Genomic DNA, 24,830 nt, shown 5'->3' on the forward strand with positions numbered 1-24,830 from the left:
TTGTAAAAATGAAAGGCACAGTTAACCCACTTGTTACTCAGATTCCCCCCCAAATTCCTACAAAGCACTGTTATGCTACCAGTTTGTTTACCTTGTTTCATATGCACAGTTTCTTTAGCTTGAAGAGTAGCTGATAGATGGTAAAAGGGGAACCTGTGCAGATCCGTTCCTTGGACATGCCCTTTTATAACCCAAATGTCTAATTTACATATTTCTTTAAAGCTCCCTATAGTAATGTATCCCACAGTACAAGGAGATGCCTTATTTTGTGATGAAGCATTGGTCATTTTCTTACATCCACATCACCATAACCTCATGGTACTATTAAATCCTAGGTGTCAAAGCAGCTCAACATCACAAATGTCAATCTAAACATGTTTCTTCAGTCCAACAATTGAGTGTGTCCCATAGTTTTCCTGCCTTATCACTGGATTATCAAACAACATATACCTTCTGTATCAAAGGCAAATAGCTATGCATGCTGTGTTCTTCCTTTTCCCTTTATGTGAACTAGCAAAGCTCGCAGCTAGTGATGTCTTTCAGTGCCCTAATTCCTTTCTGTTTTGTTTTGTTTGCTAAGACCTGTAATATTGTTGGCAGTAGGATGTTACATTACATGCCTCTGTGTCTGTGCACAGTTCATGATAATGAGCCAAGTTTTCAATGTGTGTGGATTTGAGAATTTTGGTATAGCAATTGTTGGTAGCTAGAAGAAAGGGGTACCTGTAAAATACCAGTTCTCTAAAAAATTTTCCCTCTTTGATTTGAATTTTCCCTCTGATTTGAAACTAGTAATATCATGCTTTGGGGGGCAAATGTACTAAATATCTCTGCAAACAGACTTTTTTAAACAAAAATCCACCATATCACTATACAGGCTTATGGTTTTCCCTTCCCCCCTCAGTGGGAAAACAGGAACTTCTGAGCAGGAGGTAAATAGCTGAAATACTCAACAAAGAGTATTTTAACGAAGACTGGTAACACCTCTTTATTGTATCGACACTATTGTCATTCTAGGGAAGAAAATGTTGGGCAGAAGAAAGCTGTGATCCAAATCTGAGGAAAGAGAAAGGGGAAAAGGTGTGGAGGTTAGTTAAGTAAATATAATTTAGTCGGTTGTGTATATTGGAGATGGTATAATATAAACAGAACTACAGGGAAAGGCTGAGGTTTTTCAGAAGAACCACTTGGGTGGGAAGGAAGCCTGCTGCCAGCCCTCAGCCTGTAACCCCTCAGCTCCTTGGTTTATGTTACCTTACCTAGAGCTCTCCTCCTTACAACTTTGGCGCGTGTGCTGCATCACTTGCTGCTAATAAATTGCAGGTCAGATGCAGATAGCTTTTGACAAAGTTGGTTGCTGCATTTTTGGATATTGGTACTGCTAGCTGCCTGCCAGGTCAGGTCATGGCTGCCTCCGCTAAACCAGCAGCTGACCCAAGTCACAGTTCCTATTGCCTTAAACCGTGATGAACTGTGACCTGAGCACTGCAGAGGTGGTTGACTGGTAGGCTGTTGCAAATTTGTGCTGAAGGCTGACAAGGTGACTGCCCTCTAGTTACCTGCCTCGCTCATCTGCCAATGGTTGATGGTGTAGTAGCCTTGTCCTCTCTTCTCACAATTTAGTCTATGCCCGTGTGCAGGACCATGCCCTGAGACAGAGCCGGTGTCCTGATGTGCTGACTCAGCTTCTGTAATGCAGGGGATGGGGGGAGGTTGAATGGAATGGAGAGCAATCAGTGCTTACATTTTAGACCAATATTTTGATCTCATGCTGAGGAGATTTGCCTGAATTTTAGGACAAAATTCTAGCTAGGATTGTGGGTACATTTTGCTAGATATGTTTGATTGTACCAGTTTTCAGTCTAACAATATGCTCGTCTGCCAGAGGAAAGTACTATGCCTGCAAAGGAGCTAGAAGGAGAATGTATGGGGAGTACCTTTCTGTTATGAGGTATAACCGCTCTAAACATTTATCTTTCAGGCATGGAAGATCCACTAATCCATAGTAATCCCTGTAGTTTGCAGCAGTTCTGACATCTGTGAACTGTATTGGAAAAGCAGGTTTAGAGAGAGAAATGGAGTTGAGTATGCTTGAAAACTCCAAATCTATTAGCTGTATTGTGGGGACAGTGAAGCATAAGTGCATGCAGTGAGAGCAGCAGCTAAGAAGGACTTGTTCCTGGTTGTTTCTTGACTTTTCTGTGTTTATGTATTATAGGAGGCAAATACAGAAGTTCTGGTTTCAGGCTGGTAGCTCTTAAATGCAGACAGCTGGAAAGGTCTCCATGCCTTGCTGTTCATTGCAGTTCACAGTTTAGCATACGGTGATACACCAAACCAGTGATTTGTCTACCTCGGATACACTGGGCACTGGAGTGCAGTAATTCAGGAGCAGCTTTGTATGCAGTCACCCTTGCAGGGCAGCAACCTCTGGCAGAAAAACAGAGCAGACATCTGAGGGACATTAAATAATTTCCACTCACTTATTTAAATCTGAATAAGCCAATATCTTCAGGCCCTGAAAGTTGTTTTTTTTTTTTTCTCCTTGATTGGAGGCTTTTTTTTCCTTGCACTAGAAAGCTGTCATTTGTAGCCAGTTGTTCTGTTTTTTGTTTACACAAGGCCCATTGAAGCAGTTGGAGAACATTATACCCTGCCTCACACACAGGCATATATAATTAGTTTATGACTTTGGTAGTTTGAATTTCAAGTGTCAGGTATCCCATGGAGCTTTTTCCTTTGTTCTTTTACGCTGCGTGTACCACTTGATTATCTATTATGGAGAGCAGACAGGCTGTGAGAAGTCCTTCAGGCTTGTGGGCTTTTTTTTCTTCAGAACCTTAAAAATAAAGTTGTGGAGCATGGTAACAAGGACTTCTCTAAAAGCATGACTGATCTGCAGTGTCTTTTTACATGTTTGTCCAATTAGTTTTTTTCCTTTGGCATTAGTATTTTCACTTGCATGTAATTCTTCATCTTAAAGTTGCTTTTGTACCCTAAACTTCTCTGCAAACATTAATTGTGGAACAGTGGTAAAAACTCATAAATAGATCTCTGTTGAAAACTTAATTCTGGATTTGGCCTGTTCTTGATTCTTTGAAAGTAAACTCTTTCAACTACTACCATGAAAAGAAAAAAGAGAATGAAAACAAGAAGGGAAAAAAAAGCATAACTTCTTGTCAGAAGCAATGTTAGTATTTGTGATTACCTCTTGTTCAGTTGTGTCTTGTCAACAATTTTAAATATGACCCTTAGTGCAAAGTTATCTTTGATATATCAGTGACAGATGGATATTTCAAAAACGGACATGCCCGGAAACTGACTTCAGACAAATTCAGATGAGAAGCGGGGCTGAGGTTTTTCAACAATGAGAGTAGTAGGCATATGGCAGCTTATTTAGGGACAAGATGAATCTTATCATTGCAGTATCTATGCCAAGATGTCATCTCTTTCCAAAAAGCATATTGTAGGTTGAAATCTTTATACCATTGCCCACATGGCCAAAATGGTCCTTTTTGACTGTGAAGTCTGTGAACACAAATGCCTCCAGCAAAGCATATGCAAATCTTAAATATTTATAAGCATGCTGTTTTTCTGTGTTGTTAATGCAAAATGTATTCAGGAAGGAAAGCAATTTTGCCAGAGAAGGAAAAAGATTTTTCAGTGAGGTATTTCTACAACATGTGGATCAATCTTTGTAAAATCCTTAATCTCTACCTAAAAAAATGGGTAATGGTTCCTGGGGTTGGACTTTTATATTTGGGATTCAATATAGAAATAGTCAAGAGGTGCAGTAAGCTTCTAAATAGTCAGACAACAACAGATCTGGATGCAGGCTTATTTTCTCATGTCTTCTGTTTGTCAGGCAAGGGAAACTGTTTCAACTTTTGGTGGCTAGAGGATTTTGCCTCACAGTGAGAAAAAATTCTGTATTGTACCACACCAATTTCTGTGGTGTTCAGCTGGAAATTAAAAGATACTTTCATTCTAAAAAAAAAAAATTAAAAAAAAAAAATCTTCTTTTTGAATAAGCAGTTAACATCCTCCTCCTGTTTAAATGGATGTAGAATGCAGCAGTAAGCTTTCTTAGCAGATACTCTCTTTGATTTTTCCATTGCATCATATCTGGCTTTATGTCTGTGTATCTTAACTATAGGGCAAAATAAAAGTTATTCCCAAAGAAGTAATAAACTTTCTATTTTAATGTAACAGCTAAGATTTGTGAAACAATGCTGTGCGTCCGCTAATTATAGGCATCTCTATTTACATGGCCTAACAGGAAGATGGAGATGTAAAAATAGCAACAAAGAGTCAGTGACATTATTAATAAAGCAGCTGTATACAGCATTGTTCTCCTGAAGAATGTAGACACCATTTAAACAAAGTGGACTACATAAATAATCAGTCATAATTCATAAGTAACCATTGTTAGGAATTCTCTTTTAAAAATAGTTCACCTTATTAACGTACAAACGATGGCAGAATTACTTTCTTTGTGGGTATGTGTATTTTACATGGACGCATGCACCAAATGTTAAAAGTAACTTACACAAATCATTGCCATTTATTGAGAAGCGGGCATTTTTCTAACGTCAGGAACTGTATTCTTCAGGGAAGATGTGAGAAAGGAAGATAGAGTGCTATAAAACTTCTTCCAAAGGAAAAGTTTGTATGTAAATAGAAGAGGCAAGATTAAGGTAGAAGAACACTTTTCACTTATGTAAGTTAATTAGAACAAAAGAGAAAACATTTCCTACCATGATGTTCCATTAAGAAACAATGGTAGTTGTAGTAATGAAAATAATAATAAATAGCCACATTGGGGACGACACAGACAGACAGACACATATGACCCTGTATCTTTTGAACTCAGAATCTACTTCTGAGCTTTTCCAGTTTAAATAATAAAAGAAAAAGTAAAAAGGGTTTACTGACAATTAGAGATTACTGAAGCTGATAGTCTTTGTTTCTAATTTTTCTGTGCAAGGGAAATAATTTTCTCACAGTGCACTTCCCAAAAGTACCAAAACAAACATGTATTCAGTGTACGCAGCAGGTTAAAATTGCAAACTCACAGTTTGTATGTGTGCTTTATAAAGGAGAACTCATATTCAGAGCACAAGGACTGTACCATGGTCTTTACCTCCACAAACACGTCTCTGCTACTTGACTTGAAAGCCTGCAGCTCTTCGCAGAAAAACTCTCATATGTGAGCGAACCAGTTGCTACATTTGTGCAAAGAAAAGGTAGTAGTGTGTTAAGCTTGTCATCTGCCCCACCCAAGAAGTGCCCCCCAAAACGCTAAACTGGGAGGGGGCAGACCCAATCCCATAGTTAGGCTGCAGCTGCACTCCTGAAACTCTGTCTTGAGAAGAGATACAAAATACATCATCAATTGAAAGTCTCGTTAAATGTGAGGAGATTGCTTCCTTTGTCCAAATCTTGGCTTCAAGTCTCAAAATAAGAATTCAAAAAGCCTGCCAGTATGGTTTTCCTTTTTTTAGTTAAATTGCCACAAAGAAGCACTACAAGCCCTTTTAAGTCCTTCCACCAACTAATTGATATTCCCTACTAATATGAGCTCTCAAATCTGCACATAATTTTGTAGTATGAAGATCTTTTAAAATTGAAATCAATGAAATCATATGGCATTGTATGAATTTGATGCTAGGACTCATCACAAATCAAACTGCATCTCATGTGGGTCATATAGGATGTATTTTTCTTTGCTATTACCTGGACGGGGACAGGGCTGTTTAGAGGACAAACTTGTGAATGTTGCTTCTTGATGAAATCAGCTACAACTTTTACTCAGAGCTCCAAAATGCATTAATATTTGAATGTTAAATCTAAACCATTTAACCTTGTAGTTTCACTTATCTTTATGATTTATAACCAGGCTTTTGAAAAGAAAAAATGATCGCAGTATGGAATTTATTTGCTAGTTTGAAGGTGTTTGTACTGAATCTTCAAGTTTTTCCCTTAAAAAAAAAAACACCTTTAGAGGCTGCACAAAAGCAACCACTAGGAAACAAAGAAATATGTATCCTGTGCCATGTGTGTCTCTGTGTGGCTATTTTGCTTTTTAATTGTCTGCTTTAAAATTCATGCTTGAAAGCAGCATTAAGTGAAAACTTCCTCAGAAAGTAACTGAAAAGGCGGATTATTTTGTGTTTGAATCTAATATACTATTACTTTACATTTTCCTTTCTCTGCTGCTGAGGAGCAAAGCATGGCAGGAATTCCACTAATTCCCAGCTCCATGGTACCACAGTGTTTGCTGTTACAGTATCACTTCTCCCAACTCTGTCTGGAAGCTGTGGAGGTAGTGAATTTGAAATCAACGGCATTACTACACAATAACAAGGTGTTTCTTTTTAGGAAATGCTAGGTGGTGGGAGTAATCCCTGCTTCAGCTGGGCCTTGCTCAAGTGGAAGGAAAAGGGAGCAGCAGTGTTCCTTTTATTCACATCTCTCATGATTGCCAGATAAGAGACCAGGCGGTCTCCTTGCGCTGGGGTCACGTTTAGAGGTTAAGCACTGTGGAGGTCATTGCCTTCCAACTGTTTCACCGGGTGCCCTTCCGAGGAGGTAAGTGCTTTTTAGGACAGGCTGTTTGTCTTTGGTGGTGTTTTGCACCACCCCTCTTTATTTTTACATTAAACTGTGGCCCCGATGGAGACGCTGATAGCAGTAACCGGTGCGTTCCCAGTCAGCTGCAGCAGCTCTGAGGCTGGTTGCAGGTCTTTCTCCTGACTGACCTGGGATGGACCCAGTGCGCTGTACTCTGCATAAAGGTACTTTCGTCAGATAATAGAACATCATGGGCAAAGATGAGGCTGTGTCTTCTGCTGTGGCTATGTAGATAAAATGATGGCTAGTACTGTGTTAGCAAGAGTATATAAGTTAATATATGTGTAGTGCACAGTAACCTGTATAAATGTCTCTATGTGTGTAGATCCTCAGGCAAAACACAAGTGTTAAGTCAGAATTTACAGGCACCAGTAAACAGTAGCATGCTCCTGAATGCAGCCCTCAGAAACCTTAAAGCATTTGATGTGGAAAGTGCCCTGGGACAAGGACCAATCTTTATGCTTTGTACACATTTTAATGACCTGTTAATGATCAACCACTGCTCTGCTGTGAAGATAGATTTTATGATGATATAATTCAAGCCAGTTTCTTCACCATTGATTGAGATAATTCCTCGTAATTCTACTCTAGAAACAAAAGGTATATTGAGGTGGCATGTAGTCATCCCATCCTATTCTATTAGCGCTTTTGCAGCTGCCAGTACTCAGTTGCCAGGGTCTCTTGCAGAAAAGTAAGGCAAATTAAAACCAGAAGTTAGTAATGGTGGTTGTAATGGATCTGGTCAGTGGTGTGTTTAGTCCACTATTCGGTCTCTGATAATGACTGATACTGAAAACTTAGAGGAGTGTAAGAAGGAGCACATACGACCAGATCCTTCTCTGCTATAGTTTTCTAGCTTCTAGCAAACTGCACATTTAGGAATTTCTAGAGCTGAAGGTTGCATCTTGACTATCGTGTATATAGGTATTATATACAGACAGGGCTGGCCAGTCTTCCAGGAGTGTGTATGATGTTTCCTGTGGCAATGAATTCTGTAATTTGGTTATGTATTGGGTTTTTTTCTTCTTTTGTTTTTTTTTTTAAATACCACTTCCTTCTGTTTTTCAACTTTCTGCCTGATAATTTAGCTGGATGCTTCTTGTGTTTCAAGTCCTAATCCAGTCCTTGTTCCTTTCTTTATGCCAGCCAGCGTTCTGCAGATTTCTGTCATAAACTTCTTCGGTCTTCAATAGAAAATTGGATGCATCTTTTTTCCAAACTTAACTTTCTTTTTTTGCAGGAGCCATTCTCTGTGCCTTGCATAATCCCACTGAATCATTTTAGAAATGGGAGAGGAATGAACAGAACATACTCAATGCATGGGTATGCCATCGATTTATAAAGCACTGTGATATGTTATGTTTGGTGGAGTTTTTTATCTTTTATTCCTTTCCTAACAGTTTCTAATCTTCTGTTGTGATGTTTTTAATCACATGGAACAAAATTTACAACCCAAGCACTGTCTTATTTCTTGTTTTCCTTCTGAATATCCACTACCCTACCTCTAGTTATTTTTTCAGACAAAAATTCCTGACAAACAGTAAGCAATACACTCCTTTGTAGTGATTTCACAATTTTGATGAGAGATGGGACAGTCCAGAAAACATCTCTTGCTTTTTTAATTTAAGCTACCTCTTTTTGATCTGTGTTACTGGTGTTAGCTCTGGTCTCACACATTCCACACATATTTCTCAGGTGAAGCAATGTTCGAGCATTGTAATACGCTGCTGGGATGGACAGTATGGTTTCCTTACTCTCTCCCACCCCGGAGTTATTTTTCTCAGCTGTCAGTTGCAGTGAGCCGGAGCACTGTATCACAGAAAACTCCTCACGCATGAGTTGCAGTGTGATCAGCGGAGTCAACAGTGGAGGCTAGAGAAGGAGTACCTTTGTGATTTATTCATTTTACTAGGCGGTAGACTCATTAAGGTAACATGAAATGGGGGTGTGCTACTGCATTTTGCTCAGGTACTATTGTCTTTATGTGTAGGCAGCAATTGGTACTGCAATACCCATTCTGATTAGAAAAATAAGCTTCCTGCTTGCATGCCAGCCACTGCCTGCCTGCCTCTCTCTGCTCTTCCCAATGAGACTTTATAGTTTCTTGGGCACTCCTGCAAGCTGGCTTTGCCTCTCAGTGTGAATTCTTTTGTAAGTGCAAGCCAATACCCTTATTTATGCATGCCGCAGCTGATTCAGTACATCCTCTCTGTCTGGCTGATCTGGATGATGAGTGTCATGGTCTGATCATCACGACTAGCTCTTCTTTACTGGCTCAGATGTGGGGAGGTCTGGTGCCCAGTTTTTTAGGCAAAGGCGCTCTTGGACTCTTTCCTAGGGAATTGTGGTAGGTGTGAGAGGACTTCCCTGCCCCATGGAGCTGTGGGAAAGGCACTGGAGGTCCATCAGGTGTTGAAGGACTTGGTTTGAATTCTCACTCTGGAATAGATGTGCTCCCTATTGAATGAAATGTCTGCTAGCGGGCCTTGACCCATTTCAGGCCTGGGTCAGGAGGTTTTTCTCTGTGGCTTGTAATAGGATTTGGACTAAGCTCTTGAGTAAGAGAGTTCACTCTTTAGTGAAGATGTACTTCTGGAGCATATTTTGGCACATGTTGCTTCCAGTAGTTTTCTCTCTTAGGAAATCTGCCCTAAAAAACAACTCGGGGGGGGGGGTGGTGTTCTCTCAAGTGATGGCTAATATTGCCAGTATCTCGAGCCCTCACATTTCGTCTGTAGTGAGGGGTGGTTGCTGGTGCTGCCATGGAGCCAAGAGCATGACAGAAAGTTTGAAGACTTGTGGGAAGTTTCAATGCTGGAACTAGTTACTTGAAAATAATTTAAAAGGTATTCAGACAATCTTTAGAAATTCTGTGAAAGTAGAAGAGACTGAATTTTGCACAGTTTTATACAAATAGAAATGTTTTCAAAGGTAGAGGAGACTTGAGATCTGTAGCTGCTACTCAGTTTGATACTAAGAGTTGTACTGTATAAATGATAAAATACTTCATTGGTATGTCCATTATGACCACTGGCATGTTTCTGCGAGCACTGTGGATTTTTAAATTTTGCTAGGAAGTCAAAGCCCTGAAAAGTCTCAGCAAAACCACTAGTCTTCTCTTTTATTTGGTGTACAACCTGCAAAACCATGCAGAATTCAAAGGAATTTTTTTCCTCTGTGTATATAGAGCCCAAGTTATCTTCTGTGGGACTGTCTCACTGGAAGACAGTCTGGGTGAATCACAAAGCTGTCCTTCACCGAGGAGCTCTTAGCAAAATAAATTCGTTCCAACTGCTGGTGACACCAAATGCTTATGGAGAAAAAGTGGTATACAGTATTGTCAGTAAGGAGGGGGACGGTAGCGACTGGCTGATGTCAACTCATTGTAATGTTTTGTGTTAAAAAAATGTTTGGGAAAGAGAAGCAGTAGGCTAAGGTAATGTATTGATTAGATTATTACAGAGTACATTAACATGGTCCTTGAAATTTCAGAGACACTTAAGCAAGGATCTTGTATCTCTAAAAATGTAGCTGAAAGATGTTTTTGAATTTTCTCATCTTTGCATCTTTACTCAGTGTTAACAAATTTTATTTAAGTTTGAATCCTTTCAGTTTTAAAAGCTAAGTTTTAAAACATGTTTATCTCCTTTTCCCTGACTGCAGCACAGACAAGATTTTTGTATTTTGTATTTTAGTCTGGATTGATATTTGATTGATTTATCCAGTACTTACAGGCTTTCACCTTATTTTTTCTTAAGCATTTTTCCTCCATGGACATTAAAATACAATTTTCTAAATAGTGGGGAAGAGTTTTGTGGGTTTGGGGGTTTTAATTTGGTTTTGTTTGATTTTCATGGGATTTTTTTTGTTTGGGTTTTTTGTTTTGTTTGGGTTTTTAGGTAAAACAAATAAATGATCCTTATTTTTCGTGGTTTGTGGGTAAACCTACGCTTGATGTTGCTGTTGTACCCAGTATGGAAGTGAACCTATCAAAGTTGCTTTGTGCAGACACTCTAACTTAGCATAACCCTTGTGAAAGATTTCTGTATATATATGGCTTATTTCGAGCCTTCCCTTTCAATCTGCAGGGGTTTGGCGGTGTATGCAAATTGCCCCTTTGATGTTTCTGCTGGGCATCTGAAGCCTGTGCCAAGTGCCCCCCTTCTAAAGCGTTTTCCTAAGAAAAGCAGTGATTGTGCTCCCTCTAATGGCAGAAGGCGGAATTGTTGAATGTTACTTCATCGATCGTGTCCGAGAGCACCAAACCTCAAATTTAAAGACATTATTTAAGCGCAGTGCAAACATTTACTCCATTTAGCCATAGCCGGAAGAAAAAAAATATCGTTCTGTATCTGTCAAATATAAGACAATTAAATCTGCTTGTTCTTACGACTGTCTGTCCTGGGTATGTCTTACAGGAACAATAGAGGAAGAATGGCCTTTCTTCCCCTCTTTAAATAACTTGCCCCTCCCCCCCCGGACACTTTGATTCACATTATAAGACCCTGTGTTTTGGTGTGTGATCCATGTCACAACATGTTTGGTAGATATTTGTTAATCTTACCAAATGCTTACAAACACCCAAGAGATGGTTGACTAATCAACGTCAAATAAGGGGAGCCCCTATAGTGCTGAACTGCTGGTCTTGGCTGCCCTTCGGGATCCTTGCTTACCCTCTCAGTGCCTGATGAAAAGCATCTCCAACCTTGTCTTCCCAAGGGTCATGAAAGGTGAGATAAGAAACTAGGGAGCAGGCATGAGAAATGTTCATGGTCTCCCTGCCCACAGGAGACTCCCTGGGGGTTTTTTTGCCTGCAGAGAGTAGCCAAGGGAAGAAAAGGATGGAGGTTGAGACATTCATAGGCTGCTTGTGCTGCTTCTGAGGTAGCTCCTAACTTGTGATTTAGTAGTGAAATAATGATGTGCAATAATTTAGAATAGTCTCTCTCTTCTAGTTGTAAACCTCCTTTCTTGGGAAGGAGAGGCAAGATGTCTTGCTTTCTACTTGCTGGATTCTGTCCACAGCTGCTTGAATACAGGAGACAACTGTTGCTGCAAATGCACAACTCTTCTAGTCTCCTACCATCATTTACATCTGTGCCAGTAGCAACTCTGTATAAATCCTACAATACTTATGCATACAGAGAACTGAAATAGTCGTAGGAGCCATTTCTAGGATAAAGAATAGGAAAAGCTTCAGGCAGACATGCCAGATAGGGGTTTTTGGGTTGTTTTTTTTTAATTTTATTTCATGAAACTAGATGAGCCTTGGTTTTTTTTCTCCCTGTCAGTTCTGCCACAATGATACTTATTTTTCTTTTGAAAGGGACGCATAAACATTTTTAACTGTGTTGCTGAGTTAACCAGTCAAGATGAATGCTGCAGAATTTGTAACACTAGCATCACTGGAGAGGAGTCACTGCATCATAGGCTTTTTAAATGTAGTTTGCAAGTACAAATTCAGTTCTGCAGTTTTTAAGCTGCTTCAAAAAGCAAAACTGGATACACCGATTCAAGCTCACACCTGCTTTCATACCTGCTGACTTGTACCAGCAACCTGAAACAAGATGTGTCTCATCTACTAGGGAACAAAGCTGTATTTTTTATTTAAGTGACTAAATAGTCCAATACTTTTGAAGTTCTCGGCACTGCGGAAAAATTATGGCACTTATTTAAGGGTTTGAATATGCAATTAAGCATCTAATTTTAAACCTGCACACTCAATAATATTGGACTTTGCTACAAAGTTATTTCCTTTTCATGGTATCTGCCAGCTGCTGAAGTATCCATTAGTACATTTGACATATTAATGCATTCTAGTAATGGAGGTACCTGATCAAGCAGCAGCCAAATGGTCACAAAATAGATGTCCAATGTGAAGTCAGAGACTGCAATAAACAAGGGAAAACAGCTTGCGTTTATCATGTACTGAGTGAAATCCCTATCTCCCATCTGACTTGAAAAACTGGACCCAGTTGGTGGAGCCCTTATAGTCTTAGGACCCAGCATCCCCTCTCATCAACTACCACATGCATTATTTTCTTCAGTCTTCTTGAAGCTTTTTCCTCCCTTTCTCAGAGTCATTTTTTACAGGATTGTAGTATGTTCCTGTAATTCTAAATAAGCATATTCTGACTTGCTCATAAATTAAAATCAAATATATAGCTATTACCAATACACTCTAGCATACTTGGTTATAACAAGATACAGGTCTTTCCCAGTTACTGAGTGGAGCTTTCTCCCTTGTCTTTGAGCTGATCTGAAGCAGTGAAAGTAGCTGTGTACCCTCTGTGCACACTGTATTACTGTGGGCACTCCCCAGGTATTGCAGTTGCTGGTCTTTACTTTACAGTGTTGCATACCTCTCACTCACTTGCCAGATTCTGTACACTAGATGCTCATTGAGATGTCATTTGAATATAGTCCAGTTATTCCCAGTGGGGAGGTTTGTTATCAAATCAGCAGGAAAAGCGGCATTCTCGGCTCCAGCAGATGCACAAATGTCATCCAGTTTGTACTGATCTGTTGAACAGCAAATGTATAATACAAAGGACAGTCAGAATGTTACGAGACAGGCTTTTAACACGACGGAAACTATCTCAGTATTTAATATGCTGAGAAGACAAGCTAATCACAGAAGACTTGTCTAGATGTCTATGTTCCTTTGACTCCTTAGGTATTTTGTAGATGCTGATGGCCAGTGTGAACTTTAAATCAATTTATTGTGCATGTTTACATATGCAATAAAACCCTTTGCCGTATCATTTAACTACACAGAGTGAATTGTTGACCATGAGCTGATCTGACCTTTTCAGGTCTAATCAAGAAATCTGAAATACTATTTCAGCCTGTCAGCTCCAGTAATATGCAGTAAGAGTATCTGGATCTAACTGAAAATGTCAGATGCGCTCTAATATGCAACCCATCAAAGTTACGATGCATATGAACAAAGAACTGGTTAAGAATATAAATCTGTAACATCCATGGTGCATCTCAATTACTTAGATAAATTGTTCTGCCATTGATATGGGCTAGCTAAAAACATGCACTAAAAGCAATTCTTTGGAATACATATGAGATGTACAGCCGCTTAAATATTAAAATGATCTTGAAAGAGAGGTGATAACACCAGGTTAGAATATTACTGGAAAAAAACAGTGACCATTTAGAATACCAGTGCTCTAGTTAAAGTCTTGCTAGCTTTGTTGTGTGGTAATATAAGATTAGTGATCTCATGTAAGCTCAAAATTTTCCCTTTTAATTTTAAGAATTTGCTGCTTGTGAAGTTTTTACTCTTTCCAGAAATAACCCATTATATAAGCTGAGGTGTCCTTATCAATCTTATTTGTGTTGAATTTAATATTAAGCATTTTTCATAGTCTTGTGCTTCTTATGGAAAAAGTCTACTTCTATTTTTAAAAGCTTTCTAAAAAGCAACACTGTTATCAGTAGGTTATGGTGTTTAATGATGTGTAATTTCTTTGTTTTCTTTGTCTCATCTTTGAAGTTTCTGTTCTTGGTATTTTACTGGATATTCAGATCTAGGATAAATCTGTGTTCAGTAATTATTTATCAAGCATGAGACCAATTATTCATTGGTATAATTTCTGCATGATGAATTTAAATTTGGGTTAAAGTGGATGGGCACAATGAAAAGCAACTTTGTATCCTAGGAAAATGGTATTTTGTTAGCTAAACAGTCTTATCAAGATTGTTTAATCTTAAAGCAGTTGTTACACTAAAATGGAGTTGTTTTTTAATCTAATCATGGGTAGTTTGTGCAATTTGAAGCATTATTAACTGAATTGCTACTATTAGTAAAATGTTGTTGGAACTAGAATTAAAATGAACTACGGGAAGCATTGCTGAACCGATAACTTTGCATTAAGGAATAGTGTATATTTTAAACCTACCCAGTTGATGCTATTTGAACTGTTCTTGTGAGGCAATGCTGCCCTCCCCTGGTATGCTGCAGAAAGTAGGAATTTTTATCCCAGTCCAAGCGAGTTCTAGGGCTTCCTATTAAAGAGAAGTTGCTGAATTGTTGAAAACAGTGGAAAAAATGCTCTTGAAAAGACCACTATGTGCCTTCTCTATTACAAGACACACAAAAAAGTAGTGGAACAGGCTTTTGTGCAGTGCTTCTCTGTATGCATGGTGCAGATGTAGATGAATGTACAAATAATATACAGGAATATACTGTGATCACACAAGACAACAAATTGAGGGCTGAATTAAGTTTGTGTGGCAATTTGGAGCATGAATTGAAGACAAAGTAAACAGATAGTAGGTAGCTGCTGAAAGTTAGCAGAACTATTTACAATAAACTTTTGTTCAACAGTATAGTTTTGTCTTGTATATAATACTTAGAGATTTATCAGTAATGTTTACGTGTTCAATTCTGCAATAGAAAAGTAAATGGGACCATGGGCAACAACTTGCGTGGGAATAGCATTAGCTCTTGTGCAAATGAAGCAATAGCAAAATTGCCACCTTCTGTCAGGGGCTATTGATTACAAAGATACCACCATAGGCTCAGGAAGTCCCTCCACTGCACATTCCTAAGGGCATGAAGAAGGTAATCCAAGGAAATATTACAATTGCATGGTCTATTCTTAATATATTTTTTCAGACATCTGTTATTAACCACTGCTGGAAACAGAATATTGGGGTAGAAGGTTCTTTAGATTGTCCAGCTATGGCTGTTGTCTGTTAAATAAGCGTGTTGCTATTTGCTTTAATTTTGTCTTCCTTCTATTTCTCTAGAAAAATAGAAAAAAAATAGAAAACTGCTAGGCAGTTTCACCATAGTCCAGATAGCAGAAAGAGATGAAGCTTGTTTCAAATACAAGAATTTTAGTTCCCACATCTGACTCCAATAAAGTGTGTGTGTGTGATGGGGCCTGTTTTTTTCATTTGTTTTTAAGGTATAAAATATCCCTTTCTTTTTATAGTTAAGATTTTTCTAATTGCTGGACAACTTGCAAAGCACACAACTTTTCTTCCTGTGGCATATGACTTGACTTCTGTTTTGTTTGCTCCTCTTACCTCTTAATGCATTGGAAATCACCTAACACTGGAGAAAACTGGAGAGAGTATGTTGAAGTCTTTGGTTCGTGCATTTCTTCATGTCTTAGATGTGAATAGATTGCCAGAGTCAGGATCAGGAGGGAGTTGTTTTCCCCAGACTGGTTTGCCTGAGGGCTTTGCTTGAGTGTGAGTTCTTGCCTACTACTTAGGGTCAGGTCACTTGGGGGATGTTTTAAGAACTGCAGAATATAATAAAATGACATTCCCAACCTGATCTGCTCTGGTCCAGCAGCATGTTACAGTGGTGGTGGCTGTTGGTATTTTACTACTACCTTTTTTACTAAGGTCCTAGGAGTTGTTTTGTGTCTATGGTGCCTGCCCACGCACAGAGCAGGCATGGACCATTTTGAACTAGACCCCAACTACTCAGTTACCTGTGACTGTGGCAGATGGGAGCTGAAGATCCCAGTGGTCCTTCACAGGCTTCTGTTTCTAAAGTGACTTCACTGACTGCAGAATAGTGGTATGTACCTTCATGCACGTAAGCTAGTAGGCTATAATAAGCAATCCTTTTGAGAGCTAGCTGTAAAATCACTGCAAGTATGGCTCCATAATAGTTAAAGGTGAGCTAAATCAACACTAAGATGCCTCATTCTGCCTTTCCCTTTGTGACACCCTGCCACAGCAAAACCAATTTTATATTTCTTTTTTTGTTAGATTAGTATTCTGTCAGTGTAGCATCCCAACTCAGCTCATCAAATGGTTATGTGAATGGCAGTGGTGTCATTCCTTGACTTAGAACAAATGTATGAGGTCTAAGACTGTGTAACATTTTCTTTCTTCTCCATAATTTTTGCAGGTACTGGGGCTGCTGGTGTGGACCCTGATTGCTGGAACAGAATACTTTCTATACCCAGCCTTTGGCTGGGTGATGTTTGTGGCTGTGTTTTACTGGGTTCTCACCGTCTTCTTTCTGATCATCTACATGACAATGACCTACACCAGGATCCCCCAGGTGCCATGGACCACAGTGGTAAATATACCCATTCTTTGTTGTTTCAGGTTTGCCAAGTTATGAGGCAAATAAAATATTGATGCATTCTGTGGGTGTAGTTAACCAACTGTACTTGTGCTTTTTGCAGATTTTTCCCTAATTACTGTGTGGCTGCATACCTGCAGCGTTTAACCTTCATACTACCCAGATACTTTTAAAATAATTCCTATGATGTTTCACTGTTTTGTTCAGCGGTTGATGTAGTGACTTGATTTTTAATAAAGTGCATGTGACTGATAATTATGCACAGTGGCCTCTTTTTCTCCCTGTAGTGATTACATCCCATGAAGAATGAGTCTGTTGCTGCCTCTGAGCTAACAGACATGGCCATATGGCTTAAGCAGCAGAAATCCCTACTTGAATCAACACCATGAATTGGAAGTGGGGCCCTGGGTCTTAAAACATGAGTCTTCCTCCACTAAAGTAAAAGCAAAGTTGGTTCAGAGGTAGCAACAGTCTGACAATCCATATATGCCCTACTGTGAAAATGGTGCTGAAAATTAGTGTTGTATATATGTAAAATATGTGCCATGTAATCCTTTGCTTTTAGCTCAAGACTTAATGCAAATCAGATAAACAGCTAATGTAATTACAGAAAAATTTCACAGGCACTTAAAATTCAGATCCAGTTTTTGTGGTTTGAACAAACCTGGCTAGCTGTACCTCTCAACAGTATATTTTTACAGGATTTTCATAACAGGCTGATGTTCAGGGTAATAGATCCTAAAAGTCACTGTCATCTCAGCCAACTGGCTATTTGTGACCATCCAAGAATTATTATGAATTTTAGCTTTGCATTTGTCTGATACAGTGAGATACTGTTCTTTTTTTTTTTTACTAGCTAAATAAATATTATTGACTAGAATTCTGTTATTTTTATGATATAATATATTTGACTTCTGTCTTGCAAACAGCTTGTTATCAGCTATGTTGTGTATGTGACTAAAATTGAATACTCTTCTTTTCATCTTCCCATTTGCTGCTGTAATAAATACCCAGCTATAGCAATTATTAATAAGAACAACCAGGATTATGTTCAGATAGCTTCTCTGTTTTCAAGTTTCATGACCAGCAATTACCATTAAGGCTGTAACACTGCTATAGAAATGTTGGATTGTTTCAATTACAGCAGTAATGTGTCTGGGTACATTTAAAGGTGTGTTGGTTTGGTTGGGGTTTTTTTTTCCCATTGCGTTAGATGTAAGTTAAGTACATTTAAAGGGAAAACATCTTTGTATCCATTTGGATACAGCGTTAGTCATTACCTCTCTTTCATCAGTTTAAAACTATTATCAGACAACAGCTGCACATAAATGAGTTACCCCTGATAGTGGTAGACAAGCTGGAGTATTTGATTTGTTTCTATGTCATATTGAGTGTATTTCTTGCTCCGAGTTCCAAACATATTGTAGATATGATTACATAAATGTAGGTCCAAAAGGTAGTCTCCTATTATAGTAAAGGATAATATGAAAATAAATGCATAATAAATAAAAGATGCTTGCATTTTAGCTTATTTTGCCCTAAGCTATGAAAAATGCTGTTGGGAATAGCCTTTGAATTGGATCTCTGCCACTCCTGGCTGGGCAAGAGGAATGTTGGATCTCTTTTCAGCTAGATGTTGTTAATGTCTTCATTCAAGAGAGCATGACGTGCACCTTTTTGAGTGATACACACCTTTTTGAGTGAGTGAGTTTATACCCTACTTCCTCCTATTGTCTGAAGTATCCTGAATTTCAGTCTCTGCTAGTTATTGCTCTGCCTCCTTAGGCGACAGTTAGCTCAAACTGTGCCTATTGTATGCAGGATCCAAAATTACATCTGGACTTCTCTGTCATAAATTCACTTTTTGCAGGTTAAGCACATTACCAAATTGCTTAAGATGCAGTTACTTTTACTGCAAATTAACCCAAAGGACGTGCTTCAAAACTGACTCTCCTTAATAGTGCAAGTTCTTTGCTAAAACAATCAATGGAAGCTTTTAAAATCTGGTAAATTTGAATTTAAGAAGCAGATGGTAATTTAGCATGAACCATTTGGTTTGAGTAATATATTGGCATTAAAGGCCCAATCAGCTTGCATTGCACTCCATCTTCCCCAACAGTGTTATTTCCCAGAGCAGCACTTCTCAAAAATTGTGTGCTTTTTTCTTTTCTACATGACAAGATATTGCAGGGATTTGTAGCTTTCCAGGGTAATTGAGTCATTTTGGAACAGGAAATCTAAAAATAACAACAACAAATACTCTAGACAGTCAAATTTGGAGTTTGAAAATCAGTGCTTTACGGAAGTTCACCTGAACCTGCCAGTTGTTGGCATCTTATCCTAAAACTGACAGTTTGATATTTTATTATTGTAATGCCCAGATAAAACAAGAGAGGTGAGATCTGTGGATAGACATAATACCTCTTATTAGATCAACTGATATAGGTGAGATAAACCCCACTTATAAATAAGCGTATGAATCAAACTTCAAGTGCCAGGCCTTGGACTCCATCTGAGTGCTGAGGCACTGCCCATGGTTCCCTGTGGAAAGGTGGGTAAGTGGCTCTTTTCCAAATGCCCTCAAGTTGCAAGGACTTAGGAACCACAGGAGGACGGACGTGCATGCCCTTCAGCCTGCTCTGAAAACTGTAAGAAGGTTTGTTGCATGGGAAGGGGTGACCTGAAGACTGACATGTTGACAAATGACAGCACAGCATGCTGTGCTCTGGAGGGGCCTGCAGTTGAGAAAGCTTGTGTTTGGGGAATGGCTTCCCTTCAGAAAGTTTTGAACCCTGTGTGTCACGGGAGCCTGTGACAGTGGGCCAGAGTCCATCAAGTCTGAAGTAAACTCTGCCAGAACCAAATGTCCTGGCAATGGATGTGAGCAGCTTCCATACCAACCACTTCAAGCTGTCGATCCATGCTTTGGTGCACTGAGGGAATTGCTGATGTGGATACAGCTGTTGTTGCTGCCTTCTGAACTTCTTGGGCTGCAGCTCTTTTTTTTTTTTAAGATTCTGCCAGAGTTAGTGACTAGTGAATTCAATAGAGAATAATTGGCATATATTCCTAGCATCCACTGGGTCACACCATGGCAATTAGTAAGTTGTAGCTGCACCAGTATGGCAACATTTAGAGACAACTGGGGCAACAGAGTTAAGGGCTATGATATTTGTGTGACACTCTGGAGTGCAAACATGGGGCCAGAAGCTGAAGGGAGCAGATCATGTACAACATTAGGACCTGATCTAAACTGAGTTACCAATTCCTGCAATTGTACCTAGGTGCAAAGCATGTCATGGGTATTCCACTTAAACATGGCACCAGTGATCTAAAAGTATATTTTATGGCCAAATTCATATGCCTTAGACAAGTAGCAGGGTGGAGTTTGGGGGGATTTTCTTTTTAAATAAGAATGAACTTCCTATAGTCATGACCAAGCAGTGAGTAAGTAAAGGACAAAGTATTGAACTTACTTTAAAAAAAACCCTCATACCTTTTTATCTTTTTATCTTCTTAGACTTCCATTCTCCCTTCATTTCCTGTTCTCTCTCACCTGCAAAACCCGAACAAACTGGTTTTGTTTATTCTCTGTAGTGTTGTGTGAGATCAATATTGCCTGCTTTGCTTCTTTCTTAGTAATGAACATAGGTACCCTGAGACATTAACTATGCTTCTTGGAAGAAAAAATGCAGCATCTACCATGGATGGGTCTTGATGACCCATGTAGTCCATTCAGACTGTTCTCCTCCTTGGCTTTATCTGTTTCTTTCTCCTCTCAAAAACAAGCAAAACGGAAAGGTGGAAGAATACAACTGAAAAAATTACACCCTCTTTATTCTCCTTCAGAAATGGAGAAAACAAAGTTTTGGAACCTTTATATTCTTCATATGCCATGAGTTATTGATTCTTACAGTGTATCTTTGTGTAGATTAGAAATGTAATCAAATTGCAGTGTTGTTTTGTTGGTTTTTTTTTTCACAGTGTCATATTATTGCTGCCTAACACTTAGATTGTGATAACCAAAACGTGTCCTTATTTTCATGTTTGGAAAATCACAGCACACCAGTTTTAAGACTTTTCTGGATTTAGTGTGATGGAGAGAACAGTTTCTCCAAAATGTGCTTTAATGTTTATGGGTCTTCAAAATAAATTAAAGTTTAAAATTTAATCTTGCACATAGAAATTTGGAAGAAGGTAAAAATAGTTAAGAATCACATTTCTTGTGTACATAGCATGTGTATGTTATATTTCAGAGGAGAGTTTTGTAATGTTGGAATAGAAAATGGTAAGAAATGCATGTGCATATTAATTGTTGTTTGTTTTTTCAATAGGGTCTGTGTTTTAATGGAAGTGCCTTTGTTTTGTACCTCATTGCTGCCATTGTAGATGCATCTTCAGTTACCAAAGAACTGGACAGTCACAATTACAACAGCTGGGCAGCTTCTTCAGTGAGTTTATTTTTTGTTTAAATAAGTTCTATGTCCCATAAAGTTATATCAAAAGAAGGCTTCCTGGGAGTGCGGGTTGAAATGCACACACTCTGGATTTTGAAAAGCTGCAGACTGATGTAGAAGCTTATACACAAAACCTATACGTAGCTGTAATTTAGTTCATAGTTTTTGGAGGTGACTAGAAATTCCACCAGGAGATGACAGTCACACCAGAAAAGGCTGTAGTGTTTTTAAGATCATACTGCTTTTCCTCTCCCCTGCCCCCATTTATTACCAGCTCTCTGGCAGAGGGTATAGCCTGCACATCAGAGTAGACAAAACAGGTTGTGTGAGCACCAAGTCACCTCAATGCACTTGGACAACTTCAAAAGCAGTTTAAACTAACTCAGCTAACTTTGCACATATGTGTATAAGATGCATTCAGCTTTTTGTGGGCTGAGCCATATACATAGCACCTTTGGGAAGGTCCTGAAGCGGTATTGCTGTTTCTACAGTGATCTTCTTGTTACAGCCTCAGCTTTTGATAGTCTTTCTTCTGAGTTGGGCGGGCAATGCCTGAAAAATCATGTAACTTCCCAGTGTTTTAAAGTGGATGCAAATCATTAATTAGCCTGACATTACTGTCTTACTACTTAGATTTGGAAATCCAGAGCAGTCAGGCAAAGTGAGTGAAAAACAACTTTTTTTTTCTTAAAGAGCCATGTCACTTTCTGAGTAGGTGAATGCATTGTCTAGCTAAGTTAAGGGAGTTGTAAAAGAACTTTTTGCATGTTGTGGCAACAGTAGTCAAATTCAATTATATACAGTAATTCCAAATTACAGCTACTTTGCTGACTGTTTGTGCTTCTGCAGTTGTCCTCTCTGGACTATTCACAGATCCTGTCTTCTGTCTGAAGTTTATCGTATACAGCCATGAATGCAGAGACTTGAACACCCGCTCTGTTTTTGTCTTGGGAATTAGATAACTACGTCCCTGTCATTTCAGTGGTGTTCAGGGGCTTCTCCCCTTGGCAGTTTGTAACTATTGATCTGTTACTCAGCCACTGCTGTTGACAGGATCCTGCCTGCTGCTAGATAAGCTTCCATGCTGATTCAGGTTTTATGCAAAATGCATGAATGCTCAGTGTCTCATGGGATGTTTGGAATCTCTTCTAATACCTCCTAATAGTGTTTATCTAATGCACTGTCTAAATAAACTATTAAATGCAGATTCCTGCTTTCTGAACCCATTAAGGGTTTCATGGATAGACGTTTGTGAGAATTTAGCAAATCATCTATCCCCAACAGTCTTTTTATGTTAGAAAGCTTTTAGATGGAGCTTTTATTTCATAAGAAACAAAAAATATTGGAAAAGAAGAATGCTACAATTTTCTATTGTAATAATATTTTACACCATCATCTACAGTTTTTGGTGCCACAGATTAAATTTACATTAGACAAGACTCGCCGAGAGCCCTCTGTTGGAAGGCTTAGTTTTACTGCCTCTAGGCATGCTTAGTAGTGCCTTGCTCTCAGAGCTGAAGTGCCTACCCAGGCCAATGATGGTATATAAGCAAGAAACACTGGTAGAATCATAAAATATTTTTAGGCTGGAAGGGACCTCTGGAGGTCATCTGGTCCAGCTCTTTCCCCCCTTAAAGCAGGGCTAACTCTTATCAGGCTACCAGGGCCTTGTCCACTTGAGTTTTGAGTATTTCCAAGGATAGCTATTCCACAACGCCTCTGAGCCCCTGTTGCCATGTTTGATTACTCTCCCTGTGATTCCCCACCCCCTCGCCAATACCTAATTGAAATTTCCCTTCCTGTAATTTGCATTTGTTCCCTCTTGTCCTATCATTGCTCACCTCTAAGAAAAGTAGTGTTAATCCTATTTGCAGTGTCAGCTTTATTTGGTTCAGTTACCAGCACAAAACATTCTGGTCTTATCGTAAGACCATTTTGAACATTGTCTATGTTCAAAATGCAGTGATTAACAGGAACTTAACCACTGGCACTGAATTGGACTTTATCAGTACAACTGAAATAGTTCACAGCTGTTCTTTGGTTTCTGTGTGCGTATGCTGCAAGGACTATAGAAGCAACACCACTGATATGTGTAGTTTTATCTTTAAACATAAAATAAATCTGGCCTGCTACAGTAGGCTTATTCTGTAATCAATTTCTGACAAAGTAGTAATATCTCAACGTAGTTGCTGTTGCTGTTACTTGCAGCTTGAGGACCTCTGGAGCTGGTAACCTAATAGGTACTGCTGTTTGAGAACATGTCTGGGCCTGCATTTTAAATCCAGGTTTTCTCTGTAAACAAACCTGTTGGGATGCACAGTGTGCCATACCGAGGTACAGGGGGGCTGTAGGCAATTTCTGGAACATAGCAGCAGTGCAGGAGTGTTAGCTTGAGCTCGCACTGTCCCATGGACTACCCCTCAGTCTTTACCAGCAATTGATGTTAAAAGCAGCAAGTATAGGATTGGTGGGAGTCCAATCTATAAGATCCACACTGAGGCAGTATAATGTGGAGATATGAGTTGAAATGTGCCATGTTTTGTCTGCTTCTAGACCCATATTTCTAAGCAGAATATAAACTTACTTACACAGTGTTGACTGTGATGGCCACACAAGTACAAGGAGGTGAAAGAGTGCCATTTTAGTCAGCCTGCTATTTCTCCTTTTTCCAAATCCCATAACTATTTTTTTCATAGAAATGACAGTGCTCTCAAATATAATTTTTTTTCCTAATATATATTTTTTTCCCCCTTCTCTCTACAGTTCTTCGCCTTCGTGGTTACCTCCTGCTATGCTGGAAATACGTATTTTAGCTTTATATCTTGGCGATCGCGAACTTTGCAGTAAATATTTTGTTAAAATGTATTCTGTAGTATAAAATATCTTGAGGACTATACTCTTTTGACAAAAGCTTGGAAGAGAGATGAGGTCTTTTTGAACATTTCTGTTAGAATTGACACAATATATTTTAAGCTGAGATTATATGATTATTTATAATACCATTCCATCTTTAGAGACATCTAACACCGACTTTATACTGTACAATAAAATTTCATACTGCTTCTTTTAAAATTAACATCATATTTTTCTAGACATTGTATAGATGTTATTACTAAACCTTTAATAAATCTTACTCAGACAATGTGCCAATTTTGTAAATGTAACTTTTTAAATGTTGCAGGTATACTTTTGATACTGAATGCTACAAATCAAAACTAAGATTGATACTGTCTCATTATTATGTATAAAAAGTGACATTGTGCAGAAAAAAACCCACCCAAAACATTAAAAGTAAATAAATAAATGACCCAGCTGTGCATGTTTTGTAAACTGAGAGTAAAAGGTTGCTTTTTAAATTTCTTTTTCAGAGTAAAATATATACTACTAAGAATTCTGATGATCCTGTCAGTTGGCACATTCTAACAGCTTCTCACAATCAAGAGATTGCTTTTGGAACCTGTTACTGTAGCCCTGAAGCTCACTGAAGGAATGTTGTACCTGAAACACATTATTTTAACAGGTTTCTCAAATCCAGCAGGCTCTGGAGCATAAGTCTAGACAACACTCCCTTAGTACTCAGTGTTTAACCTACTGAGACTATCACAAAACACCTGCTAAAGGTAATAAATTTTGTTTCTCAGGGGACTGTGTTTTTCTCTTTTCTCCTCAGA

The 24,830-nt window shown here is 38.7% G+C and overlaps 1 protein-coding gene across 1 annotated transcript in view; it reads left to right on the forward strand.

Moving 5' to 3' along the window:
* CMTM8 (CKLF like MARVEL transmembrane domain containing 8) overlaps positions 1 to 24,466 on the forward strand; it is a 36,565-nt gene extending 12,099 nt beyond the window's left edge. The window contains exons 2-4 of the mRNA XM_075022503.1: positions 16,523 to 16,696; positions 21,037 to 21,153; positions 23,923 to 24,466. Of these exons, the coding sequence (XP_074878604.1) occupies positions 16,523 to 16,696; positions 21,037 to 21,153; positions 23,923 to 24,006 (375 nt within the window). The 3' untranslated portion in view covers positions 24,007 to 24,466. The remainder of the gene's footprint in view (positions 1 to 16,522; positions 16,697 to 21,036; positions 21,154 to 23,922) is intronic.
* Positions 24,467 to 24,830: the final 364 nt, after the last annotated feature.

This window comes from Buteo buteo, chromosome 2 (assembly GCF_964188355.1).
Source record: "Buteo buteo chromosome 2, bButBut1.hap1.1, whole genome shotgun sequence".
Lineage (NCBI taxonomy): Eukaryota > Metazoa > Chordata > Aves > Accipitriformes > Accipitridae > Buteo > Buteo buteo.